Genomic DNA, 27874 nt, shown 5'->3' with positions numbered 1-27874 from the left:
ACCCTACCCCTACGCCCTAACCCCTGACCATAACCCTGACCCTACACCCTGACCATAACCCTACCCCTACGCCCTAACCCCTGATCATAACCCTGACCCTGACCATAACCCCAACCCTATCTTCTAACCCCTGACCAAAACCCTGACCCTACACCCTAACCATAACCCTAACCCTACCCCTACGCCCTAACCCCTGACCATAACCCTGACCCTACACCATAACCCCTGACCATAACCCTAACCCTACGCCCTAACCCCTGACCATAACCCTGACCCTGACCATAACCCCAACCCTATCGCCTAACCCCTGACCATAACCCTAACCCTACCGCCTAACCCCTGACCATAACCCTGACCCTACACCTACGCCCTAACCCCTGACCATAACCCTGACCCTACACCCTGACCATAACCCTACCCCTACGCCCTAACCCCTGACCATAACCCTGACCATAACCCTACCCCTACGCCCTAACCCCTGACCATAACCCTGACCCTAACCCCTGACCAAAACCCTGACCCTACACCCTAACCCCTTACCATAACCCTAACCCTACCCCTACGCCCTAACCCCTGACCATAACCCTGACCCTACACCCTAACCCCTGACCATAACCCTACCCCCTACGCCCTAACCCCTGACCATAACCCTGACCCTGACCATAACCCCAACCCTATCGCCTAACCCCTGACCATAACCCTAACCCTACCGCCTAACCCCTGACCATAACCCTGACCCTACCCCCAGAGGCGGCTCTAGGTTTTGTGAGGCCTTAGGCAAAACTTGACATGGGGCCCCCCACTCACGCCCCTAAATGGGAAAAATAATTCAAGAACAAAAGCATCTTCCCCACAACCCTGGCCGGTGGTTGTGGGGGTCTACGGGTGGGCGGCTTTAACAAGGAGGCCCCCAGATCCTGCTTTTTAATAACTAAGGGGCGGGGTGATGTCACCTGGTGAACCCGCCCCCTTGTGAAGTCATTGACTGAGGGCATGCTGGGTCATTGACGTCACAAAGGGTGGTGTCACTGGTTGTTAGGGACGCTGGCGGCCCCTCTCCTGAGTCAGGGCTCTTAACGCTGCCTGAGCACAGCAGCAGGAGCATTAAGGTCCCCTGTCCCTCAAAACTGGGGTAATGCATTGGGTAAGTTAGGCGACCGTGAGGCCCCTGTGAGTGCGAGGCCTTAGGCGACCGCCTAATTTGCCTAATTAAAGAGCCGCCTCTGCCTCCCTCTGACCCTGACCCTACCCCCTAACCCCTGACCATAACCCTAACCACCTAACCCTATCATCATAAAAACTCAAGCATTTGTAATCCCTGGCAATCATACCTAACAATGCCTCCTTATTGATCTATTAAATATACTCTGCAGGTTTCTATTGCTTTGTCTCCTCTGGGAAGTCTCTCCTTACTTCCTGGTCAGGTGACAGGTGTCAGACAGAACAGGAAGTGAAAGAAAACCTCCCCCACAGGGAGGAAAGACAGCAGTTAATACTTGAGAGAGGCTTTAGGCCTTTCCCCACTTTATGCAAAATAAACAATAACAATTGTTTTTTTTCTGGAGTTGGGTTTTAATAGATGGGACTGAAGGAACACGGAACATTACTGTAACAAAACCGTGACCGTGAGATGACTTACATGCATCCAAATAGATGCCGACTTTTCCATCAATCTTTTGGGAAACATCGGATTTGGATTGAGTCGAGCTGCAGTTCTGTATGGAAATAAAAGTGAAATCGATGAAGAAACTACAAATTGTATCCAAGAAACATCGCAGCTATGCTGAAGTCACAACGTCCATTTATCTGTATTAGTCCCACAAAGGAAACGGTGGAGAATGCGGGCACAACAGGTTCTTCCATCACTCCAATGGTGAGACTTCCCTGGAATAGTTTGCATTTCCCCTCCACATTGGTTTCAGTCTCTCTAAGCCACATTCCCCAATCACCTATTTATTATACATTGTATCGGGGCAGCATGACACCATCAATTGTCTGTTAGAGATGGGCATGAAACCACCAATTGTCTTTGTTAGGGATGGGCATAAAACCACTAATTGTCTTTGTTAGGGATGGGCATGAAACCACCAATTGTCATGGTTAGGGATGGGCATGAAACCACCAATTGCCTTTGTTAGGGATGGGCATGAAACCACCAATTGTCTTTATTAGAAATGGGCATGAAACCATAAATTGTCTTTATTAGAGATGGGCATGATGCCATCAATTGTCTTTGTTAAAGATGGGCATGAAACCACCAATTGTCTTTGTTAGGGATGGGCATGAAACCATCAATTGACTTTATTAGAGATGGGCATGATGCCATCAATTGTCTTTATTAGAGATGGGCATGATGCCATCAATTGTCTTTATTAGGGATGGGCATGAAGCCGCCAATTGTCTTTGTTAGGAATGGGCATAAAACCATCAATTGTCTTTATTAGAGATGAGCATGATGCTATCAATTGTCTTTATTAGGGATGGGCATGAAACCACCAATTGTCTTTATTAGGGATGGGCATGAAACCACCAATTGTATTTGTTAGGGATGGGCATGAAGCCACCAATTGTCTTTGTTAGGGATGGGCATGAAACCACCAATTGACTTTATTAGAGATGGGCATGATGCTATCAATTGTCTTTATTAGGGATGGGCATGAAACCACCAATTGTATTTGTTAGGGATGGGCATGAAGCCGCCAATTGTCTTTGTTAAGGATGGGCATAAAACCACCAATTGTCTTTGTTAGGTATGGGCATGAAACCATCAATTGTCTTTATTAGGGATGGGCATGAAGCCACCAATTGTCTTTGTTAGGGATGGGCATGAAACCACCAATTGTATTTGTTAGGGATGGGCATGAAACCACCAATTGTCTTTGTTAGGGATGGGCATGAAACCACCAATTGTATTTGTTAGGGATGGGCATGAAACCACCAATTGTCTTTGTTAGGGATGGGCATGAAGCCACCAATTGTCTTTATTAGAGATGGGCATGAAACCACCAATTGTCTTTGTTAGGGATGGGCATGAAGCCACCAATTGTCTTTGTTAGGGATGGGCATGAAACCACCAATTGTCTTTGTTAGGGATGGGCATGAAACCATCAATTGTCTTTATTAGAGATGGGCATGATGCCATCAATTGTCTTTGTTAAAGATGGGCATGATGCCATCAATTGTCTGTTAGGGATGGGCATGAAACCACCAATTGTGTTTGTTAGAGATGAGCATGGGTTTGGGTGGAACACTAGCTCATCCCATGTTAAATCTACAGCAGATGGGCAGAACTGTGAATTCTGGTGGTGGCATCTTATCAGAATAAGAATAATATCAGAAGCCAGCATATGATTTAATTCACTACTTTTTTTGGTGGAGTTCATGAATTCAGCAACTTTCCTCCTTTAAAGGGGTTGTTTTTTATTTTCTAAATTGGTTCCTTTAAGCTCGTGCATTGTTGGTTCACTTACCTTTTCCTTCCATTTCCCTTCTAAATGTTTTTTTCCTTTGTCTGAATTTCTCACTTCCTGTTCCTCCTCAGTAAGCTTTCCACCATCATCCGAGCCGTTCTGGCTGGGGGTTAGTCAGCGTGCTTTCCCCTTTCCTTGGGACTACATCCCTGCGGGGAGATGCTGTGAACATTCACAGGATGTAGTCCCAAGGGAGGGGGTGAGCACGCTGACTAACCCCCAGCCAGAGCGGCTCGGATGATGGTGGAAAGCTTAAAGTGGAGGTTCACCCGGAAATGTAAATTTTTAACATTAGATTGAGGCTCATTTTGTGAAGGGGAATCGGGTAGTTTTTTTAAAATCGAAGCTGTACTTACCGTTTTAGAGAGCGATCTTCTCCGCCGCTTCCGGGTATGGGCTGCGGGACTGGGCGTTCCTATTTGATTGACAGGCTTCCGACGGTCGCATCTATCGCGTCACGTTTTTCCGAAAGTAGCCGAACGTCGGTGCGCAGGCGCCGTATAAGGCCGCACAGACGTTCGGCTTCTTTCGGCTACTCGTGACGCGATGTATGCGACCGTCGGAAGCCTGTCAATCAAGTAGGAACGCCCACTCCCGAAGACCATACCCGGAAGCGGCGGAGAAGATCGCTCTCTAAAACGGTAAGTACGGCTTCGATTTAAAAAAAAAACACCCGATTCCCCTTCACAAAACGAGCCTCAATCTAATGTTAAATTTTTTTTTCGGGTGAACCTCCACTTTAAGGAACAAGAAATGAGAAATTCAGACAAATAAAAAAACATTTAGGGCCAGATTCACAGCTGAAATACGCCGGAGTATCTACTGATACGCCGGCGTATTTTCAAATTTGCCGCGTCGTATCTTTAGTTTGAATCCTCAAACCAAGATACGACGGCTTCTGGCTTCGATCCGACAGGCGTACGGCTTCGTACGCCTTCGGATTGTAGGTGTAATACTTTGGCGCCCGCTGGGTGGAGTTTGCGTCGTTTTCCGCGTCGGGTATGCTAATAAGCTGTTTACGGCGATCCACTAAGTTACGCGCGGCCGTCGCATTCTCTTACGTCGTCGCTAGTCGGCTTTTCCCGGCCTATAGTTACGACTGCTATTTCATGGCTTATATTTAGACTAGCCATGTTAAAGTATGGCCGCCGTTCCCGCGTCGAATTTAAATGTTTTATTTTTTTTGCGTAAGTCGTCCGTGAATAGGAAAGGACGTAACGCACGTCGCCGTTCAAAAAATTACGCCGGTGCGACGTCATTTTGCGCAAAGCACGGTGGGAAATTTCAAAACGGAGCATGCGCAGTATGTTCGGCGCGGGAACACGCCAAATTTAAATGATACACGCCCCATTTGAATTAGGCGGGCTTGCGCCGGACGGATTTACGCTACGCCGCCGCAAGTTTACAGGCAAGTGCTTTGTGAATCAAGCACTTGCCCGTAAAACTTGCGGCGGTATAACGTAAATGCGATACGTTACGCCGCCGCGGATTTATGCAATTCTACCTGAATCTGGCCCTTAGAAGGGAAATGAAAGGAAAAGGTAAGTGAACCAACAATGTACGAGCTTAAAGGAACCTATTTAGAACATAAAAAATAAATCTTTACAACCCCATTAAGGCCCATACACACGAACAAATGTCCGACGGATGTGTTTTATCGGACAATCCGACCGTGTGTACACTCCATCGGACAAATGTTTTCGCCTTTTCATTGAACAAATGTTCGCTGTCAAAACAGACAAACTTTACAGCAACAAATGTCCTACGTCGGCTAATCCGATCGTGTGTACACAAGACCAAAGTACAAACACGCATGCTCAGAACCAATGCTAAAGATCAGACAACAATAGCAGAAGTTGCCCACAGGGTGGCGGTAAAGAGCAGAAAAAACACATGGTTTGGTGAAATTTGGCTGAAAAAGTCCTGCCGTGTGTATGCAGAACAAGTTTACAGCCAACGCCCTTCGAACAAAAACCCATAAAAAAGTCAGATGGAAGTCCGATCGTGTGTACGAGGCTTTACACGCAGCAATGTTCTACCTGCTTGGAAGCCGGTATCTTTATGCTTGGTGCATCTTAACCACTTTACCACTTCTCTCCTTCATGTAAAAATCACAACTTTTTTTGCTAGAAAATTAATCAGAACCCCCAAAAATTATATATATTTTTTTTAGCAGACACCCTAGGGAATAAAATGACGGTCATTGCAACTTTTTTTCTCGCACGGTATTTGCGCAATCATTTTTCAAACGCCTTTTTTTTGGGTGGAAAAAAAAAAACGGTTTCATGAATTAAAAAATAACAAAACAGTAAAGTTAGCCCAATTTTTTGGTATAATGTGAAAGATGATGTTACGCCGAGTAAATTGATACCTAACATGTCACGCTTTAAAATTGCGCACACTCATGGAATGGCGCCAAACTTCGGTACTTAAAAATCTCCATAGGTGATGCTTTAATTTTTTTTACAGGTTACTATTTTCGAGTTACAGAGGAGGTCTAGTGCTAGAATTGTTGCTCTCACTCTAACGCACGCGGCGACACTTCACATGTGGCGTTTGAACGGCGTTTACATATGTGGGCGGGACCTGTATGCGTGTTCGCTTCTGCACTCTAGATAACGGGGACAGGGGCGTTTTGAAATTTTTGAATTTTATTTTTATTTTACTTCATTCTTTTTATTTTTACACTTTTTTTTACATTTTTTTTTTTTTGATCACTTTTATTCCTATTACAAGGAATGTAAACATCCCTTGTAATAGGAATCAGTGTGACAGGTCCTCTTTATGGAGAGAGGCGGGGTCAATAAGACCTTCCCCTCCCCCCACATCTCTCCTCCAGGCTTACAAGCATGAAATCGGTGAAAAAAAAATCACCGATCTCATGCCGACAGCCGCGATTGCGGCTTTGTTTACTTCCAGGTACCAGGCGTGACGTCATCACATCGCGCCTGGGACTCCGACGGTCATAGAGATGACTGGTGACCATCTGGTCACCAGTCATCTCTATGCTTTCCAGGCAGCGCCGACCGATTTGCTCTCCGGGCCCCCAATGGCACGGGAGAGCCTGGAGAAGCACCGGATGGCGGCGGGAGGGGGGGGGGACGTCCCCTCCTGCTCCCTATAAGAACAATCAAGTACTGTATATGTGTGTGTATGGCTAAAAGAAAACCCTGCCGCCTCCTTCAGGCACAGAAATCACAGAACACCCTCTCTGTGTATGGTGGTGAGTCTTACCGTGGCACAATTATTAGTGCAGAGTACAAGATCGGCAAAGAGATAGACGGCGTTAGAGTTGGCAATCTTGAAGACTTTCATAGCAAACCGAGATTCAGTGCCGACTCCATTGCTGTCCACTGTTAGCTGGTCAGCAGGTACATCGCTACCTGGGCACCTGGGTACAGAAATCCTTTCATTAGCTTTAAGTTACAGAAATCCAAAGATGAGAAAACAATACTGGCACATAATCATACAACTGAACAATTCATGGGCTGTGTTCATTATATACACTATATTACCAAAAGTATTGGGACGCCTGCCTTTACACGCACATGACCTTTAGTGGTATCCCAGTCTTAGTCCGGAGGGTTCAATAGTGAGTTTGCAGCTATAACACCTTCACCTCTTCTGGGAAGGCCGTCCACAAGGTTTAGGAGTGTGTCTATGGGAATGTTTGACCGTTCTTCCAGAAGAGCGTTTGTGAGGTCATTTGTGTTGGAGGAGAAGGCCTGGCTCACAGTCTCCTCTCTAATTTATCCCAAAGGCAGGGACTGGCCATTGGGACTACAGGGAGTTTCCCGGTGGGCCGATGGCTCAGTGGGCCGGCTTCAGTGACAGCGGCCTGGGAGTTTCTCACTTCTGCCTAATCTTGTCCCATAAGGGGGGGCACCAAACTGATTCTTTGCCCCGGGTGAAATAATGTCTAGCTTCCCCACTGCCTATAAGAGTACCAGTACCAGCCGTTCTACTCTAATAAAGTAAAAGGGCTAGTGGCTAGTGAAGGGGGAGAGGGGGGCTTGGGTGGTCGGGGGGGGGGGGGGGGGTGCGGGAGTTGTCCGGCCGCTGTGGGAGAGACCTGTCAAAGTGGGCCAGTCTGGATGAAGTCCAGGGCCAAATGTGTCCCAGTCCAGCCTTGCCCAAAGGTGTTCTATCGGGTGGAGGTCAGGACTCTGTGCAGGCCAGTCAAGTTCCTCCACCCCAAACTCGCTCATCCGTGTCTTTATGGACCTTGCTTTGTGCTCTGGTGCGCAGTCATGTTGGAACAGTAAGGGGCCGCCCCAAACTGTTCCCACAAAGTTTGGCGCATGAAATTGTCCAAAATGTCTTGGTATGCCGACGCCTTAAGGCTGCATTCACACCTTTGCGTCGGCGATATGCGGCGTATTGCGGCGACATTAAATAGGCGTTTTGTCCCGCGATTTGCGGCGACAAAACGCGTCGTTTTTCAGCCTTTTTTTTTTGCTGGAGGGGTGATTTTACACTGTCGGCTATGCCTGAACGCCGAAGCCGCCCGAAAAAAAGGGTCCGGGACTTGTTTAGCGCTTCAGGCGTTTCGGCGTTCGGCGTGGAGATGTGAACCATCTCCATAGCTGACAATGTAAAATCCCCCCTCCAGCGTATTGCAGGCTGCTGCGGCGTCGCGCTTCAGGCGTATATACGCCTAGGTGTGAATGGGGCCTAAGAGTTCCCTTCACTGGAACTAAGGGGTCAAACCCAACCCCTGAAAAACAACCCCACACCCAGGGGCAGACTGACCATTGAGTCACTCAGGCAATGCCCGAGGGCCCCATGCCACTAGGGGCCCCATCAGGGTTGCCAGGCTCAATAAAACCAGGGACAGTATGTAAAAATCTGTGGTTTTTTTTACATCTGTCCCTGATATGTCCGAAACCGACATGCTTTTGATGTGAAAATCCAGAGATTTTAGCTGCCCCGCCTCTGCACTGCCTCCTGGTGTGGTGGCCATCTGTAAGTCCAGGGGGCCCCATAATCTTCTATTGCCCGGGGGCCCCATAATCTTCTATTGCCCGGGGGCCCCATGAGTTGTCAGTCCGCCCCTGCCCCACACCATAACCCCCCTCCACCAAATGATTTGGACCAGAGAACACAGCAAGGTCCATAAAGACATGGAGGAGCGAGTTTGGGGTGGAGGAACTTGACTGGCCTGGTATTTATTGCTGTCTGTGTCATACTGTCTCGATGACCCCCATTTCTTAAAGGGGTTGTAAACCGTCCTGTTTTTTCACCTTTATGCATCCTATGCATGAAGGTGAAAAAACTTCTGTCAGTCATCGGCCCCCCAGCCCCCCATTTTACTTACCTGAGCCCTGGACTGTCCCACGGCGAGGAATCGCCGTCTCTCTCCCCGGGGGTTCTCGGCTCTTGATTGGATAGATTGATGGCAGTGCAGCCATTGGCTCCTGCTGCTGTCAATCAAATCCAATGATGCCGGCGCCAGGAGTCCTTCATTCGGGCAGCTATGGACTCCAAATGCTGAACACGGAAGCGGGCCTGCAAAGTTCCCCCCCCCCCCCCGGGGAGATCGCTTCTCCTAGGGGGGTATATGATTGGGGAGGAGCCGCAACAGCCGCCGAGGCCCCCCAGAAGACGGAGTTCGGGGCCAATCTGTGCAAACCCGATTTTTTTTTTTTATTCGAACCTTTAGTATCACTTTAACCAGTTCCCGACCCCGCATGTACATATACGTCCACAGTATGGCACGTACAGGCACATGGGCGTACATGTACGTCCTTGCCTATTAGCGGGTGGGGGGTCCGATCGGGACCCCCCCCGCTACATGTGGAGGTCGGGTCCGCTCGGGGAGCGATCCGGGACCACGGCGCGGCTATTTGTTTATAGCCGCTCCGCCGCGATCGCTCCCTGGAGCTGAAGAACGGGGAGAGCCGTATGTAAACACACCTTCCCCGTTCTTCACTTTATAGGGAGACTCGATCGATGATGTCACACCTACAGCCACACCCCCTACAGTTGTAAACACATACTAGGTGAACCCTAAGCGCCCCCTGTGGTTAACTCCCAAACTGCAACTGTCATTTTCACAATAAAGAATGCAATTTAAATGCATTTTTTGCTGTGAAAATTACAATGGTCCCAAAAATGTGTCAAAATTGTCCGAAGTGTCCGCCATAATGTCGCAGTCACGAAAAAAATTACTGATCGCCGCCATTAGTAGTAAAAAAATTTTTTTTTATAAAAATGCAATAAAACTATCCCCTATTTTGTAAACGCTATAAATTTTGCGCAAACCAATCGATAAACGCTTATTGCGATTTTTTTTACTAAAAATAGGTAGAAGAATACGTATCGACCTAAACTGAGGAAAAAAAATGTTTTTATATATGTTTTTGGGGGATATTTATTACAGCAAAAAGTAAAAAATATTGAATTTTTTTCAAAATTGTCGCTCTATTTTTGTTTATAGCGCAAAAACTAAAAACCGCAGATGTGATCAAATACCACCAAAAGAAAGCTCTATTTGTGGGGAAAAAAAGGACGCCAATTTTGTTTGGGAGCCACGTCGCACGACCACGCAATTGTCTGTTAAAGCGACGCAGTCCCGAACTGTAAAAACACCTTGGGTCTTTAGGCTGCATATTGGTCCGGGGCTTAACTGGTTAAATTCTAGTCCTGGTGTCACAAACACTGTAGCTGCCGACTTTTAATAAGCACACTTACCTGTCCAGAAAGCACGCAATGTTGGCCCACGTCGGATCGTGTGCCGGCGCCGCCATCTTAACTAAGTGAAACAGCCTTGCGGCTTCACTGCCCACATCCTACTGCGCATGCTTGAGTCGTGCGGCGCTTTGTGAATGGCCGGCTGTCTTCTGGGACACACACAGGTCTCAGAACCCAGCGTACCCCATTACCCAGAAGAACACGCGAGGGAGGAAGAAAACGAAGAGCTCTGCAGTATAGGAAGTGGCAGATTAGGAATACTGAGGCATATTCTTAAAGATCTGAGGCGGCGGAACGTATGTCCTTTACGTTACTCCGCCGCAAGTTTAAGTGGCAAGTGCCTGATTCCCAAACCACTTACCGGTAAACTTGCGGCGGCGGCGCGTAAAGTCCACCCGCGCAAGCCCTCCTAATTCAAATGATCCTGGTAGGGGGCGTGGATCATTTAAATTAGGCGCGCTCCCGCGCCGATCGTAATGCGCATGCTCCGTCGGGTAAATTACCCGACGTGCATTGCGCTAAATGACGTCTCACGGAAGTCATTTGTTTTGACTGTAACGTAAATGGCGTCCAGCGCCATTCACGGACGACTTACGCAAACGACGTTAAATTTTCAAATTTCGACGCGGGATCGACGGCCATACTTAACATTGAGTACGCCACCTAGGGGGCATCTTTATCTTTACGCCGCGTATCGCTTACGGAAACGACGTTAAAACACTACGGCGGTCAACGTAAATATTGCAGCCTAAGATACGACGGCGCAGGCCGTCGTATCTTAGGCATGTTTAAGTGTATCTCAGTTTGAGAATACACTAAAACATAGGATCGGACTTACGTCGGCGTATCTGCTGATACGCCGGCGTAAATTATTTGAGAATATGGCCCACTGCCTAGCAACAGGCGTTTCTGGTAAGTAAAAACTTTTTTTTTTTTTTTCAAATGTTTTTTTATAGATTTTTTGGAGAATGTTAATGTAATTTTTTATTTTAGGGTGGGCCTCCGCTTTAAGCATCCCCAGCACTCTGACCCCTCTACACCTCAGATATCCCCCCCGCACTCTGACCCCTCTACACCCCAGATATCCCCCCTGCACTCTGACCCCTCTACACCCCAGATATCCCCCAGCACTCTGACCCCTCTACACCCCAGATATCCCCCCAGCACTCTGACCCTTCTACACAGACAGATATCCCCCCTGCACTCTGACCCCTCTACACCCCAGATATCCCCCCTGCACTCTGACCCCTCTACACCCCAGATATCCCCCCAGCACTCTGACCCGTCTACACCCCAGATATCCCCCCAGAACTCTGACCCCTCTACACCCCAGATATCCCCCAGCACTCTGACCCCTCTACACCCCAGATATCCCCCCAGCACTCTGACCCCTCTACACCCCAGATATCCCCCCAGCACTCTGACCCCTCTACACCCCAGATATCCCCCCAGCACTCTGACCCCTCTACACCCCAGATATCCCCCCAGCACTCTGACCCCTCTACATCCCAGATATCCCCCAGCACTCTGACCCCTCTACACAGACAGATATCCCCCCTGCACTCTGACCCCTCTACACCCCAGATATCCCCCCTGCACTCTGACCCCTCTACACCCCAGATATCCCCCCAGCACTCTGACCCCTCTACACCCCAGATATCCCCCCAGAACTCTGACCCCTCTACACCCCAGATATCCCCCCCAGCACTCTGACCCCTCTACACCCCAGATATCCCCCCTGCACTCTGACCCCTCTACACCCCAGATATCCCCCCAGCACTCTGACCCCTCTACACCCCAGATATCCCCCCAGCACTCTGACCCTCTACACCCCAGATATCCCCCCAGCACTCTGACCCCTCTACACCCCAGATATCCCCCCAGCACTCTGACCCCTCTACACCCCAGATATCCCCCCAGCACTCTGACCCCTCTACACCCCAGATATCCCCCCAGCACTCTGACCCCTCTACACCCCAGATATCCCCCCCCGCACTCTGACCCCTCTACACCCCAGATATCCCCCCAGCACTCTGACCCCTCTACACCCCAGATATCCCCCCAGCACTCTGACCCCTCTACACCCCAGATATCCCCCCAGCACTCTGACCCCTCTACACCCTAGATATCCGCCCAGCACTCTGACCCCTCTAGACCCCAGATATCCCCCCAGCACTCTGACCCCTCTACACCCCAGATATCCTCCCAGCACTCTCACCCCTCTACACCCTAGATATCCCCCCAGCACTCTGACCCCTCTACACCCTAGATATCCCCCCAGCACTCTCACCCCTCTACACCCCAGATATCCCCCCAGCACTCTGACCCCTCTACACCCCAGATATCCCCCCAGCACCATTGGGCCCCCAATTTCTGGGCAGCGGGGGCTCAAGGACCAGCTGCTTTGGGAAAAGTGCAGGAGCCCCCCCCCATGAAGCTGGGGCCCCTGGGTGGTGCCCAGGTGTGCCCACTCATTAAAACAGCCCTACTTACCCGTTCTGAAGAAGATTGTACTTTTTGTCGCTTGAATTGGTAGGAGAGGCATAAATATTCACCACTTTGAGTTTAAAGGTTTTCACATCCAGATCTGGTATGAGCACTGAGAGGTAAATTTTATTTTCAACAGTCAGGGGGTTGGAGTCGGAGAGAGGGGTGGTAAATGTGTTATCTGTGTAGGCCAACATTGCGGCTACATAACTTCCATTTCCTGTAACGTCATTTAGTACTGTGGTCCTGGAAAATAGACACACGAGAAAGGTTAAATACCAAGAGCCCCTCGTAGATATGTGGTCATTCATCAATGCTATTCTACAGAGAACTGAGATCATTTGCAAACCTATTAGATATCTTCTTCAGCTCGGTATATACCGGTAGAATAGAAGAAGCTGATATACAATTTACAATGCACCACAATGGTTTTAATTAGGGTTGTCCAGATACCGATACCAGTATCGGTATCGGGACAGATACCGAGTATTTGCAGGAGTACTCGTACTCGCGCAAATACCCCCGATACCTAAATAGAATACTTTCCCCCCCCTTTCCCCCCCGCCGCTGCCGCCGCATCAAGGGACATGGCTAGAGGGACATTGCTGCATATGTGAGGGACATGGCTAGAGGGACATTGCTGCATATGTGAGGGACATGGCTGCATATGTGAGGGACATGGCTGCATATGTGAGGGACATGGCTAGAGGGACATTGCTGCATATGTGAGGGACATGGCTGCATATGTGAGGGACATGGCTGCATATGTGAGGGACATGGCTAGAGGGACATTGCTGCATATGTGAGGGACATGGCTAGAGGGACATTGCTGCATATGTGAGGGACATGGCTAGAGGGACATGGCTAGAGGGACATGGCTGCATATGTGAGGGACATGGCTGCATATGTGAGGGACATGGCTGCATATGTGAGGGACATGGCTAGAGGGACATTGCTGCATATGTGAGGGACATGGCTAGAGGGACATTGCTGCATATGTGAGGGACATGGCTAGAGGGACATGGCTAGAGGGACATGGCTGCATATGTGAGGGACATGGCTAGAGGGACATGGCTGCATATGTGAGGGACATGGCTGCATATGTGAGGGACATGGCTAGAGGGACATGGCTGCATATGTGAGGGACATGGCTAGAGGGACATGGCTGCATATGTGGGGGACATGGCTGCATATGTGGGGGACATGGCTGCATATGGGGGGGACATGGCTGCATATGGGGACACATTTAAAAAAAGTATCGGTATTCGGTATCGGCGACTACTTGAAAAAAAGTATCGGTACTCGTACTCAGTCCTAAAAAAGTGGTATCGGGACAACCCTAGTTTAAAATGAATTTGCTTAAAGCGGGAGTTCACCCTAAAAAAAATTTTTTTTTTTAGCATGTCATTCAGCATAGTAGCGTGAGCTACAGTATGCCTTTATATATTTTTTTTGGGCGCCGTACTCACTGTTTAATCGCGTAGTAAAGTTTCAGGGGAATGGGCGTTCCTATGCAGAGGGCTCGTGATTGACGGCCGGCTATGGCGCGTCACGCTTGACGGAAATAGCCGAAATAGGAGTTTGCTCTTCACGGCGCCTGCGCAGTCAGCTCCGATGTCTGTGCGCAGGCGCCGTATAGCGCCGTGAAGAGCCGAGACCTACTCCGGCTATTTTCGTGAAGCGTGACGCGCCATAGCCGGCCGTCATTCACGAGCCCTCTGCATAGGAACGCCCATTCCCCGCGGGGAGTCTGAAACTTTACTACGCGATTAAACAGTGAGTACGGCGCCAAAAAAAATATATAAAGGCATACTGTAGCTCGCGCTACTATGCTGAATGACATGCTAGAAAGTTGTTTTTTAGGGTGAAACACCGCTTTAAAGCGGGAGTTAACCTATAAAAATGTTTTACCCTAAGGCCCCATACACACGAGAGGATTTATCCGCGGATTTCCATCCGATGGGGTGTACTCACCATCGAATCGAAATCAGCGCCGAAATCCTCTGGCGATGACGTGTCGCGCCGTTGCCGCGATGATGACGCGGCGACGTGCGCGACGCAGTCATATAAGGAATTCCACGCATGTGTCGAATCATTACGACGCATGCGGGGGATCCCCTCGGACGGATCGATCCGGTGAGTCTGTACAGACCAGCGGATCCATCCGTGGGATCCGATTCCAGCGGAAAGATTTTTATCTGCTGGAATTCGGAAATATCCGCGGATAAATATCCGCTGGAATGTACACACCATAGAATCTATCCGCTGAAACCCATTCGCTGGGATTTTTCAGCGGATGGATTCTATCGTGTGTATGGGGCCTTAGATGGATGCTCGTTTTGTCTAGGGGAATCGGCTAGTTTTTTTAAACTCCGAGCCGTGCTTACCGTTGTAGAGAGCGATCTTCTCCGCCGCTTCCGGGTATGGGTCTTCGGGAGTGGGCGTTCCTTCTTGATTGACAGTCTTCCGACGGTCGCATCCATCGCGTCACTCGTAGCCGAAAGAAGCCGAACGTCGGTGCGGCTCTATACTGCGCCTGCGCACCGACGTTCGGCTTCTTTCGGAAAATCGTGACGCGATGGATGCGACCGTCGGAAGCCTGTCGGAAGACTGTCAATCAAAATAGGAACGCCCACTCCCGCAGCCCATACCCGGAAGCGGCGGAGAAGATCGCTCTCTAAAACGGTAAGTACAGCTTCGATTTTAAAACAACTAGCCGATTCCCCTTCACAAAATGAGCCTCAATCTAAGGGTAAAACATGTCATTTACGGGTGAACCTCCACTTTAAGAATTAGACAAATAAAGATCCCTTAAAAGAGATGTATGGCAAAAGCTTTTTTGGTCATACTTCTTTTGTGGGACACAGAGGCGGTGCGTCCATAGTGGGCGCAGGAGCGCCGCCCCTCTCGCTCCTGCACCGCCACTGAAAGTCAACAATACATAGATTCGTGCATTGCATGAATCTATGTATTGTCGCCGGCGCAGCTGCCGCCCACTATTCAGATGGCCGGCCCCCTTGTGAGCGCCAGCCATCTGAATAACAGCGGTGGGTGTGGTTTGGAAGTGTCTTCCCGATTTACAGCCTGTGGGCTCTAATCGGCTTCCAAATAGTTAACCAGGGGACGCACAGGGTGTGCGATCCCTGGTTAACACTGACACGCGCCTCAGACAATCGGGTTCACCAGGTCTGGTTCCCGGTAACCTGATTGGCTGAAGCGACATCGAGGGCGGGAGAAGACATCGAGGGATCGTGGAGGGAGGATGGCTGATCCGAGAAAGGTAAGTGCTGGGCAGGGGGGAGGGGGGGCAATCTGGCAGCATTTTACGGGACAAACTGGCGGTTTTTGAGGGGGCAAACTGGCAGGAATTGATGGGCACAGTGGTGACAATTAATGGCATGGCACAGTGGCGACAATTGATGGGCACAGTGGCGACAATTGATGGGCACAGTGGTGACAATTGATGGCACAGTGGCTGCGTTTGATGGCATGGCACAGTGGCGACAATTGATGGCACAGTGGCGACAATTGATGGAAACAGTGGCAAAAATTGATGGGCACAGTGGTGACCATTGATGGGCACAGTGGCGACAATTGATGGGCACAGTGGCGACAATTGATGGGCACAGTGGTGACAATTGATGGGCACAGTGGCGACAATTGATGGGCACAGTGGTGACAATTGATGGCACAGTGGCTGCGTTTGATGGCATGGCACAGTGGCGACAATTGATGGCACAGTGGCGACAATTGATGGAAACAGTGGCGACAATTGATGGGCACAGTGGTGACCATTGATGGGCACAGTGGTGACCATTGATGGGCACAGTGGCGACAATTGATGGCATGGCACAGTGGCGACAATTGATGGGCACAGTGGCGACAATTAATGGGCACAGTGGCGACAATTGATGGCATGGCACAGTGGCGACAATTGATGGGCACAGTGGCGACAATTGATGGGCACAGTGGCTGCGTTTGATGGCATGGCACAGTGGCGAAAATTGATGGGAACAGTGGCGACAATTGATGGGCACAGTGGCGACAATTTATGGGCACAGTGGCGACAATTGATGGCATGGCACAGTGGTGACAATTGATGGGCACAGTGGCAACAATTGATGGCAAAGTGGCTGCGTTTGATGGCATGGCACAGTGGTGACAATTGATGGCACAGTGGCTGCATTTGATGACATGGCACAGTGGCGACAATTGATGGCACAGTGGCTGCATTTGATGACATGGCACAGTGGCGACAATTGATGGAACAGTGGCGACAATTGATTGCATGGCACAGTGGCAACAATTGATGGAACAGTGGCGACAATTGTTGGCATGGCACAGTGGCGACAATTGATGGCATGGCACAGTAGCTACAATTGATGGCACAGTGGCGACAATTGATGGGCACAGTGGCTGCGTTTGATGGGCACAGTGGCTGCATTTGATGGGCACAGTGGCGACAATTGATGGGCACGGTGGCTGCGTTTGATGGGCACAGTGGCGGCGTTTGATGGGCACAGTGGCAGAGTTTGATGGGCACAGTGGCAGAGTTTGATGGGCACAGTGAGGCTGCAATTGATGTGGGTTTTTTTTTCGTTTGTGTCCGCCACTGGACACAGTCACACTTACTTTGGCTCTCCTATTACCCTGCCTATTGTCTTCTATCCTAAAAGAAAACAAGGACAGAGGGTGCACCAGCCTTGCGCATTACCTTTGCAACACTGAAATGTATTAAAAATAATATAATATACTCACAAACAAGTGATGAAATCAGACAGATAATACAAAGTCCATCATAGACCTCATCCAGGAGGATCTGCTGGCCAGTAGACTTAGGCCCCGTACACACGACCGGATCTATCCGCTGAAACTGGTCCGACAGACTGTTTCAGCGGATATATTCGGTCGTGTGTACAGCCTATTGGGCCGTTTTCCTGCGGACATTTGTCCAGCCGACCGATTTCCAGCGGTCAAAGATTGCTTAGCATGCTAAGCAATCTGTCCGCTGGAAACCTGTCCGTCGGACGTGTTCGGTCGTCTGTACAGACTCACCGGACACGTCCGATCGGCCGCCATCCCTCGCATACGTCGTACTGATTCGACGCATGCTTGGAAGCTTTGAACTTCCAGGGCCGCTCACGTCGTCGCCGCGTCATCGTCGCGGCGACGGCGCGGCCACGTCCCTGCGTATTGTTTACGCGCGGATTTCTGTCTGATGGTGTGTACAACCATCAGACAGAAATCTCCGGGCGGACATATCCGCTGAAAACGGTCCGGCGGACCGTTTTCAGCGGACTGTCCGTCCGTGTGCACGAGGCCTTAGGTTCCTCAGGGTTTTAAGGAAAAGGGGCCACCCTCAAAACGTGTCAGCTTACCTTGGATGTTTTTCATCCCACCTAAGTCTACTGGCCAGCAGATCCTCCTGGATGAGGTCTATGATGGACTTTGTATTATCTGTCTGATTTCATCACTTGTTTGTGAGTACCGTATTTATCGCGGTATAACGCGCTCTGGCGTATACCGCGCACCCCCAAAGTGGCCCCCAATCCTGTGGGAAAAAAAGATTTTTTGTTTTTTTGTACTTACAGTTTTGGTGTCTTGCGCGGCGTCCATCTGCGGCCTCGGCGGGTCCGGCGTCCTTCTGCGGCTTCGGGTGTCCTCTTCGGGGGGGTCCGGCGTCCGTCTTCGGCGGGTCCGGTGTCCATCTTCGGCGGGTCCGGTGTCCATCTTCGGCGGGTCCGGTGTCCATCTTCGGCGGGTCTTCGGGCAGGCTTGGGTGCCTCTCGCACTGACGTCCTGTACGCTCAGGACGTCAGGACGTCAGTACGAGAGGCGCCGAGACTGCCCGAAGATTCACGAGTGTACTGCGCTCGCTATATGCGGGCGCAGTATTCAAACTCGTGGCGGGAAAGCGGGTATCGGCGTATATCGCGCACCCACGATTTTGCCCTGATTTTCAGGGCAAAATAGTGCGCGGTATACGCCGATAAATACGGTATATTATCTTATTTTTAATACATTTCAGTGTTGCAAAGGTAATGCGCAAGGCTGGTGCACCCTCTGTCCTTGTTTTCTTTTATGCCGCGTACACACGATCAGTCCATCCGATGAGAACGGACCGATGGACCGTTTTCATCGGTTAACCGATGAAGCTGACTGATGGTCCGTCGCGCCCACACACCATAGGTTAAATAACCGATCGTGTCAGAACGCAGTGACATAAAACACGACGACGTGCTGAAAAAAATGAAGTTCAATGCTTCCAATGAAGGGTCAACTTGATTCTGAGCATGCGCAGGTTTTTAATGGTTCGTGCCTACTAACGATCGGTTTTGACCTATCGGTTAGGAATCCATCGGTTAAATTTAAAGCAAGTTTGCTTTTTTAACCGATGGTTAACCAGTTCCCGACCCCCGCATGTACATATACGTCCACAATATGGCACGTACAGGCACATGGGCGTACATGTACGTCCTTGCCTATTAGCGGGTGGGGGGGTCGGGGAACTGGTCGGGGAGCGGAGGTCGGGTCCGCTCGGGGAGCGATCCGGGACCACGGCGCGGCTATTTGTTTATAGCCGCTCCGTCGCGATCGCTCCCCGGAGCTGAAGAACGGGGAGAGCCGTATGTAAACACGGCTTCCCCGTGCTTCACTGTGTCGGCGCATCGATCGCGTCATTCCCTTTATAGGGAGACACAATCGATGACGTCATTCCTACAGCCACACCCCCCTACACTAGTAAACACACACAAAGTAAACCCTAACTCCTACAGCGCCCCCTGTGGTTAACTCCCAAACTGCAACTGTCATTTTCACAATAAACAATGCAATTTAAATGCATTTTTTGCTGTGAAAATGACAATGGTCCCAAAAATGTGTCAAAATTGTCCGAAGTGTCCGCCATAATGTCGCAGTCACGAAAAAAATTGCTGATCGCCGCCAATAGTAGTAAAAAAAAAAAAATTAATAAAAATGCAATAAAACTATCCCCTATTTTGTAAACGCTATAAATTTTGCGCAAACCAATCGATAAACGCTTATTGCGATTTTTTTTACTAAAAATAGGTAGAAGAATACGTATCGGCCTAAACTGAGGAAAAAAAATGTTTTTATATATGTTTTTGGGGGATATTTATTACAGCAAAAAGTAAAAAATATTGAATTTTTTTCAAAATTGTCGCTCTATTTTTGTTTATAGCGCAAAAACTAAAAACCGCAGATGTGATCAAATACCACCAAAAGAAAGCTCTATTTGTGGGGGGAAAAAGGACGCCAATTTTGTTTGGGAGCCACGTCGCACGACCGCGCAATTGTCTGTTAAAGCGACGCAGTGCCGAATTGTAAAAACACCTTGGGTCTTTAGGCTGCATATTGGTCCGGGGCTTAACTGGTTAAATAACTGATGGCGCCCACACACCATCGGTTTTGACCGATGAAACTGGTCCATCAGACCATTCTCATCTGTTTAACCTATCGTGTGTACGCGGCATTAGAATTTGTCCTGTCAAGAAGGCTTTATAGGGCCCCGTGATTTCTAACAGAAGCCCTGCTACCAGCATATGCCATGGTTCCATCTCTAACCCCAATGTCACTACAGGACTCAGCATTGTCGTAAATTGGGGAGGAAGGAACCATGCAGTGTGGCAGGGGACACACAAGCATTGAATGCTAAAGAGTATTATGGAGGCTACAGCACTGAAGCACCCGTCCATAGAGGCACCACTTCCCCTATCCATGCGTCCAGCCCCCCTGATCTACATATCAGTGGCGTCGAACCATGGATTCCAATGCGGCAGGTTTTTTTTTTTAAGCACCTGGTTAGAACCAGAGGCCTCTGAGGCCAGTTGTGTGACGATAAGCAAAATAATTTTTCGCTATTGTCACACTAAAGTTCCTCCCCGCCAATCAGAAGGCAGGTCTGCGAGACCTTTTTTTCCAATTGGCCAAAGTGGATGCCTATCGCTTTTGGTGGGAGAGGAGCAGGGCTGGACTGGGACAGAAATTTGGCCCTGGACTTCATCCAGACTGGCCCACTTTGACAGGTCTCTCCCATCACGGCCGGACAACTCCCGCACCCCCCCCCCCCCCCAAGCCCCCTCTCCCCCTTCACTAGCCGTTCTACTTTATTAGAGTAGAACGGCTGGTACTGGTACTCTTATAGGCAGTACCAGTGGGGAAGCTAGACATTATTTCACCCGGGGGAAAGAATCAGTTTGGTGCCCCCCCCCTTATGGGACAAGATTAGGCAGAAGTGAGAAACTCCCAGGCCATAGCTGTTGAGTCAACTGTCTGTCCCCTCCCCCCATGCTCCTCTGTCGTCCCCCCTGCTCCTCTGGTCCTCCCCCTGCACCTTTGTTCCCCCCAGGTGAGTGCTGCGGGGAGGGAGAGACCGAGGAGCGGAGGGGGGCGGCAGTCCACTGTCACTGAAGCCGGCCCACTGAGCCATCGGCCCACTGGGAAACTCCCTGTAGTCCCAATGGCCAGTCCATCCCTGGAGAGGAGACACGGGAGAGGATGCTGGAGAAGCGGACACGGGAGCCGACCCAGGAGAGGAGACCACAGCCACACCACACAAACGGGTAAGTACTGGACCACCCGCACAGGAGGGGGTTCTGTTTTATTGCCGCCGTCGGAAGGGGGGTGGGGGGTGTTGTTAGTTTGCCACCCCCCCCCCCCAAAGAAGAACCCACTAGCCGCCACTGGAGACACGGGTTATAAAAACTCTTGTGTTGTGGGAACATTTCTTCTCAATTTGACAGGGTCGCGTGAAAGCACTTGGCCCAAGTTGTTTACACCCATGTGTCCTCAGAGAGTTGAGCTGAGTTATATTTAATCTTTTTTTTTCTAATTTATTGAGGCTTGGCACAAGGCTAATTTAGTGCTTTTGTTTAAAAATGGATTGAGGTCTACAACCTGTAACTACAGACCTGTGAGTTTAACATCTACTGTAGGGAAGATACTTACCCAATTACTGGGCGCAGTGACACATTAAGAGCAATATTCACACTCAGCGGGTAAGAGCAGGAAATACTCATGGACGCGTCATTTGCTGTTTGGATTGGAAACTTTTTGGCAAAAATATACAGCCGATTTGTGTAGGTGACATGGGTCGCATTTACCTGTAGAGAAAAGAAGCACAGAAGTCATTAGACCGGGTCAGAAAACCTCCATACAGTAATCTGCACAAGAGCAAAGAGTTAGGCCCTGTACACACGAGCAGACATGTCCGATGAAAACGGTCAGCGGACCGTTTTCATCGGACATGTCTGCTGGGAGCATTTGGTCTGATGTGTGTACACACCATCAGACCAAATTCCCCGCGGACAGAAAACGCGGTGACATGGCGGCGACGATGACGCGGCGACGTGCGCGACCCAGGAAATTTAATGCTTCCACGCATGCGTCGAATCACTTTGACGCATGCGGGGGATTTCGGTCCGATGGTTAGGTGTACTAACCATCGGACATGTCCGACGGACAGGTTTCCACCGGACAAGTTTCTTAGCATGCTAAGAAACTTTTGTCCGCTGGAAACCTGTCCGCTAGGCCGGAAAAATGTCCGCTAGGCCCTACACACGGTCGGACATGTCCGCGGACCAGTTTCAGCAGACATGTTCGGTCGTGTGTACGAGGCCTAACTCTTAATGTCAGTGGCCCAGATTCAAGAAGCTATTGCGCCCGCGCAACCATAGGTTGCGCGGCGCAATAGCTGTTTTGCTCCCGCGTAGCGAATGCCCCTGATTCAGGAACATCGCTACGCGGACTGCAGCCTAGGATATGACAGGCATAAGCCTCCTTATGCCTTCATATCTCAGGCTGCATTCTTGCGTTGGCCGCTAGGGGGCGCGGCCATTGTGATCGGCGTATAGTATGCAAATTGCATACTACCACCGATTCACAAAAGTTGCGCGGGCCCTGCGCACGCAAGGTACGGAGTTTCCGTACAGCGACTTTAGCGCAAGGTTGCTCCTGCTGTAGCAGGGGCAGCCAATGCTAAAGTATAGCCGCCCTTCCCGCTCGTGAAATTTAAATTTCACGTCGTTTACGTAAGTGATTCGTGAATGGCGCTGGACGCCATTCACGTTCACTTAGAAGCAAATGACGTCCTTGCGACGTCATTTGCCGCAATGCACGTCGGGAAAGTTTCCCGACGGAGCATGCGCTGTTCGCTCGGCGCGGGAGCGCGCCTAATTTAAATGATTCCCGCCCCCGGCGGGATCATTTACATTAGGCGCCCTTACGCCGGGCTATTTAGCATATCGCCCGCGCAATTTACGGAGCTACTGCTCCGTGAATCGCGGGCATATCAAAATATTTGCGTGGGCGCAGAGCAAAAATCGTTGCCCTTTGCCCATGCAAATATTGCGCGGATCTACCTGAATCTGGGCCAGTGAATTCTCTCACAAGTCAAAAAGGAAGTCCCCAGTTTTGTTAAAGCAGAACAAACCAGATAAAAAGGCACCGCCCACAGAAAAAATAACAAAGAGTAGCTTTTACTGCAATATTTTACTTCAATGCAGAGATTTTCCCTGCTGCACCTCTTTTTCCATTTGATGTGCTCGCTTTCATGGCCACTACCAACGTCAACCCCATGGGCGTCCGCTCCATAGGGCAAGGGGGGGCAATTGACCCCCCCTGGAAAATCAAGAAGGTGTTGAAGAGTCTCGCGGCCGTGGGCTGTCTGAGCGGTCCCGGGCCGGATGTCACACAGACACAGCGAGCAGAGTGAAGCCGCCTCCCCCTCCAGTGTTTATGTGTACACAGGGGGAGGGAACCTGCTGTGACCCAGCCATGCTGATGGCTGATCTGAGGTACTGAATGGGATGGGGGAGGGGAGGTCCATCTGTGCTGAAGGGGGGGTCTGTGGTGAATGGAGGGATGTGCTGAAGGGGGGGTCCATCTGTGCTGAATGGAGGGGTCTGTGCTGAAGGTGGGGTCTGTGCATTCTCTAGGCTATATTTATATGGGCATGGAGTGAAGCTGAATTATCTCAATAGCTATTTCACACTGCAGACTGGCCGCGTTATCGGTAAAGCGCCGCTTTACCATTGTTTTAGCTGCACTATTCAGCCGCTAGTGGGACGCTTTTAACCCCTGCTAGCGTTTGAAGAAAGGGTTAAATGTGTATCACCGGTGTGGAAGCCCCCCCCTCTGAAAAAATTTCAGCGGACACCCATGGTCAACCCATTTTCTCTGAGCCCAGGTCCCCTTGGACCCCTCCATGAATGGAGAAGCATGGGGCTGATGCGCTCATCTCTCTGTCACTCTGTTGCAGTGGCGGCTGGTTCCCAATATTTGGGGGGGGGGGGGCGGCAAACCAACACCCCCCCCCCCAGATGGACGGGAGGGTGGCGATTCCCCCCCTGGGAGACAGATGGGAAGGCAGCATTCAGAGACCTCCTTAGCTTAGGAGGCAGATGACAGGGATCCAGGGTAGGGCTGCTGCTCCTCACTCCAGCTCCTCCTCGCTCCGGGGCTGTTGCTTCTCCTCCCGGCCGAACAGGAAGTGGGTCCTGGGACCCGATTGGCCGGGAGTCCTTAGACTCCCTGGCCAATTGGGACTCAGGACCCAAAAGAACAACAAAAATGCCCATGGGACTTTTTTCAAAAGCATACCTCAAAACATACCAAGTAAAATTTATAAATGATTTATTCAACGTACATTTAAAAACATGTGGTACAGAACGGAAAAAATATATTAAATGTCATTATATTGGTAAATTTTGCATTCATGTAATCAACCTTTCCATGAGACCTGGATGTGTCACAAAGATGTCAGTAGTCTGGAATAGCTGTGCTAGGTCTCGACGCGTTTCGCTAGAAGAGTCTCGCTTCTGCGGGAGAAGCACAGATGGATGCAATTGATGAAACACTCTTGGCCTACGTATGTAGTATGGATGACTCTTTTTAAAGGAAGATAGAAAATATCTGTATATGGGAGGGTATATCACCCCCCTAAATGATAAAAGCCACTTCAAACCAAAACGCCCATAGATGTAAAATGATTAATGCAAACCGTGCCGACAAACTGCAGTCTCTGACCATCTCCTGTACTATGTCTGCAGTCTATGACCATCTCCTGTATCATGTCTGCAGTCTCTGACCATCTCCTGTACTATGTCTGCAGTCTATGACCATCTCCTATATCATGTCTGCAGTTTCTGACCATCTCCTGTACTATTTTCTGCAGTCTCTGACCATCTCCTGTACTATTTTCTGCAGTCTCTGACCATCTCCTGTACTATTGTCTGCAGTTTCTGACCATCTCCTATATCATGTCTGCAGTCTCTGACCATCTCCTGTACTATGTCTGCAGTCTCTGACCATCTCCTGTATCATGTCTGCAGTCTCTGACCATCTCCTGTACTATGTCTGCAGTCTCTGACCATCTCCTGTATCATGTCTGCAGTCTCTGATCATCTCATGTACTATGTCTGCAGTCTCTGACCATCTCCTGTACTATGTCTGCAGTCTCTGACCATCTCCTATATCATGTCTGCAGTCTCTGATCATCTCCTATATCATGTCTGCAGTCTCTGACCATCTCCTATATCATGTCTGCAGTCTCTGATCATCTCCTATATCATGTCTGCAGTCTCTGATCATCTCCTATATCATGTCTGCAGTCTCTGATCATCTCCTATATCATGTCTGCAGTCTCTGACCATCTCCTATATCATGTCTGCAGTCTCTGATCATCTCCTATATCATGTCTGCAGTCTCTGATCATCTCCTATATCATGTCTGCAGTCTCTGACCATCTCCTATATCATGTCTGCAGTCTCTGACCATCTCCTATATCATGTCTGCAGTCTCATGATGTGAAGCCCACAAACGATCATTTTAAATGAAATGTTTTAAAAAACAACGTTTTTTTCATGCCGAAAAATTATCGTGTGTACGCGGCATTAGAGTTTAAAAAAAAATGCTTAGGCTTTAGTGCTTTCTGACGAGCCTGAATGGAAACGTATCAAAAACTGTAGAGGGTAAAACACACTTCTGGGGACGAAAAAATAAAAATAAAAATAAACACATGACAAGGGTTCTAAACCGTCTCTAATCCATTAAGGGCCAGATTCTCGTAGATCCGGCGTATCTCTGCGGCGGCGTAACGTATGTCATTTACGTTACGCCGCCGCAAGTTTTACAGGCAAGTGCTTTATTCACAAAGCACTTGCCTGTAAAGTTGCGGCGGCGTAGCGTAATTCCCCCGGCGCAAGCCCGCCTAATTCAAATTAGGCGGGTAGGGGCGTATAGCATTTAAATTAAGCGCATTCCAGCGCCGAACGTAATGCGCATGCGCTGTCCGAAAAATATCCCAGGGTGCATTGCTCCAAATGACGTCGCAAGGACGTCATTGGTTTCGACGTGAACGTAAATGGCGTCCAGCCCCATTCACGGACGACTTACGCAAACGACGTAAATTTTAAATTTCGACGCGGGAACGACGGCCATACTTAACATTGATTGCGCCTCATATACCCAGGGGCAACTTTACGCCGGGACAAGCCTAACGCAAATGTCGTAACTTTACTGCGTCGGCCGCGCGTACGTTTGGGAATTCGCGTATCTATCTAATTTGCATACTCGACGGGGAAAACGACGGAGGCGACACCTAGCGGACAAAAAAAAATTGCATTTTAGATCCGACGGCGTAAGAGCCTTACGCCTGTCGGATCTAATGGATATCTATGCGTAACTGATTCTAAGAATCAGTCGCATAGATACGACGGCCCAGATTAGGACTTACGACAGCGTACATGGCGTTGCGCCGTCGTAAGCCCTTTCAGAATCTGGGCCTAAGTTCCTAAATTATGACCTTTTTGTATATACAGGGCCAGATTCACAGAGATCTGTGTGGGCGTAGCGCATCTCATATGCGCTACGCCGACGTAACATAGAGAGGCAAGTACAGTAGTCACAAAGCACTTGCTCCCTAAGTTACGGGGGCGTAGCGTAAATGGGCCGGCGTAAGCCCGCCTAATTCAAAGTAGGCTGGTAGTGGGCGTGTTGTATTGAAATGAATCGTGACCCCATGTAAATTAAGCGCCGAACGAACGGCGCATGCGCGCGCATGCTCAGAATCACGTTGAATTTACGCCCTAAGATACGGCGGCTCAATGGCAACGACGTGACCGTAACTTACGCCCAGCCCCATTCACGTACGACTTACGTAAACGACGTAAAAATATACTCTTGTTCCGACGTCCATACTTTGCATCACCTGCGCCTCATATAGCAGGGGTAACTTTACGCCGGACGTAAGCCTTTCTTAAACGGCGTAGCTAAATCCGACGGGCGCAAGTACGTTCGTGAATCGGCGTATCTAAGTAATTTGCATATTCGACGCGTAGATCTACGGAAGCGCCCCTTGCGGCCAGAGTAAATATGCACCCAAGATACGACGGCGTACGGCAACTTACGTCGGTCGGCTGAAGCCATATTTCAGGCGTATCTAGTGTTAGGAATCAGGCGCACAGATACGACGGCGCATCTGGACACTTACGCTGCGTATCTGTAGATACGCCAGCGTAAGTGTTCTCTGAATCCGGCCCACAGACTTTAATGTATCTGTTTTTACTTCTCTTGTATAACAAACTGTAAGACGGTGTCAGGAGAACTTACCTTTGCAACAGTGTTACAGTCCGAGGTTGACATTGGACGATGAAGGGTCATCTCAGATTTTCCATTCACAACCTCCCTTGATGCAAAACACTCGGGGTTGGTGCTGTTCAGCCTTACATTGGATATATTAAAACCATTTTTTTCCAACCAACATTTTGACACTTGTGTATTGAACTTTGCTCCGGTACAAGTATATGTTGGAGATGGAGAGCCTCCTAAAAAAAAGAGTAAACTCATTCAGTATTTCTGAGATGAGAAGGTGACGGTGATTGATGTACATTATACATGTAGCACTACCCCCGGACGAGCCCCCACGTGTAGCACTACCCCCGGACGAGCCCCCACGTGTAGCACTACCCCGGACGAGCCCCCACGTGTAGCACTACCCCCGGACGAGCCCCCAAGTGTAGCACTACCCCCGGACGAGCCCCCACGTGTAGCACTACCCCCGGACGAGCCCCCAAGTGTAGCACTACCCCCGGACGAGCCCCCACGTGTAGCACTACCCCCGGACGAGCCCCCACGTGTAGCACTACCCCCGGATGAGCCCCCACGTGTAGCACTACCCCCGGACGAGCCCCCACGTGTAGCACTAC

General features: G+C 49.8%; 1 protein-coding gene across 1 annotated transcript; it reads right to left on the bottom strand.

The window, feature by feature from the left end:
- Nucleotides 1–803: 803 nt before the first annotated feature.
- On the bottom strand, nt 804–27514 carry LOC120915892 (uromodulin-like). Its single transcript, XM_040326706.1, has 6 exons — nt 27279–27514; nt 21618–21772; nt 12657–12896; nt 6705–6861; nt 1640–1715; nt 804–811 (listed from the first exon to the last, which is right to left on the bottom strand). The coding sequence occupies exons 1-6, from the start codon at nt 27327–27329 to the stop codon at nt 804–806; spliced, it is 687 nt and encodes a 228-aa protein (XP_040182640.1). The 5' UTR covers nt 27330–27514.
- Between the last annotated feature and the right edge of the window lie 360 nt (nt 27515–27874).

Source organism: Rana temporaria, chromosome 10 (assembly GCF_905171775.1).
Source record: "Rana temporaria chromosome 10, aRanTem1.1, whole genome shotgun sequence".
NCBI lineage: Eukaryota > Metazoa > Chordata > Amphibia > Anura > Ranidae > Rana > Rana temporaria.
This window is presented reverse-complemented; position numbering and strand designations above follow the sequence as displayed.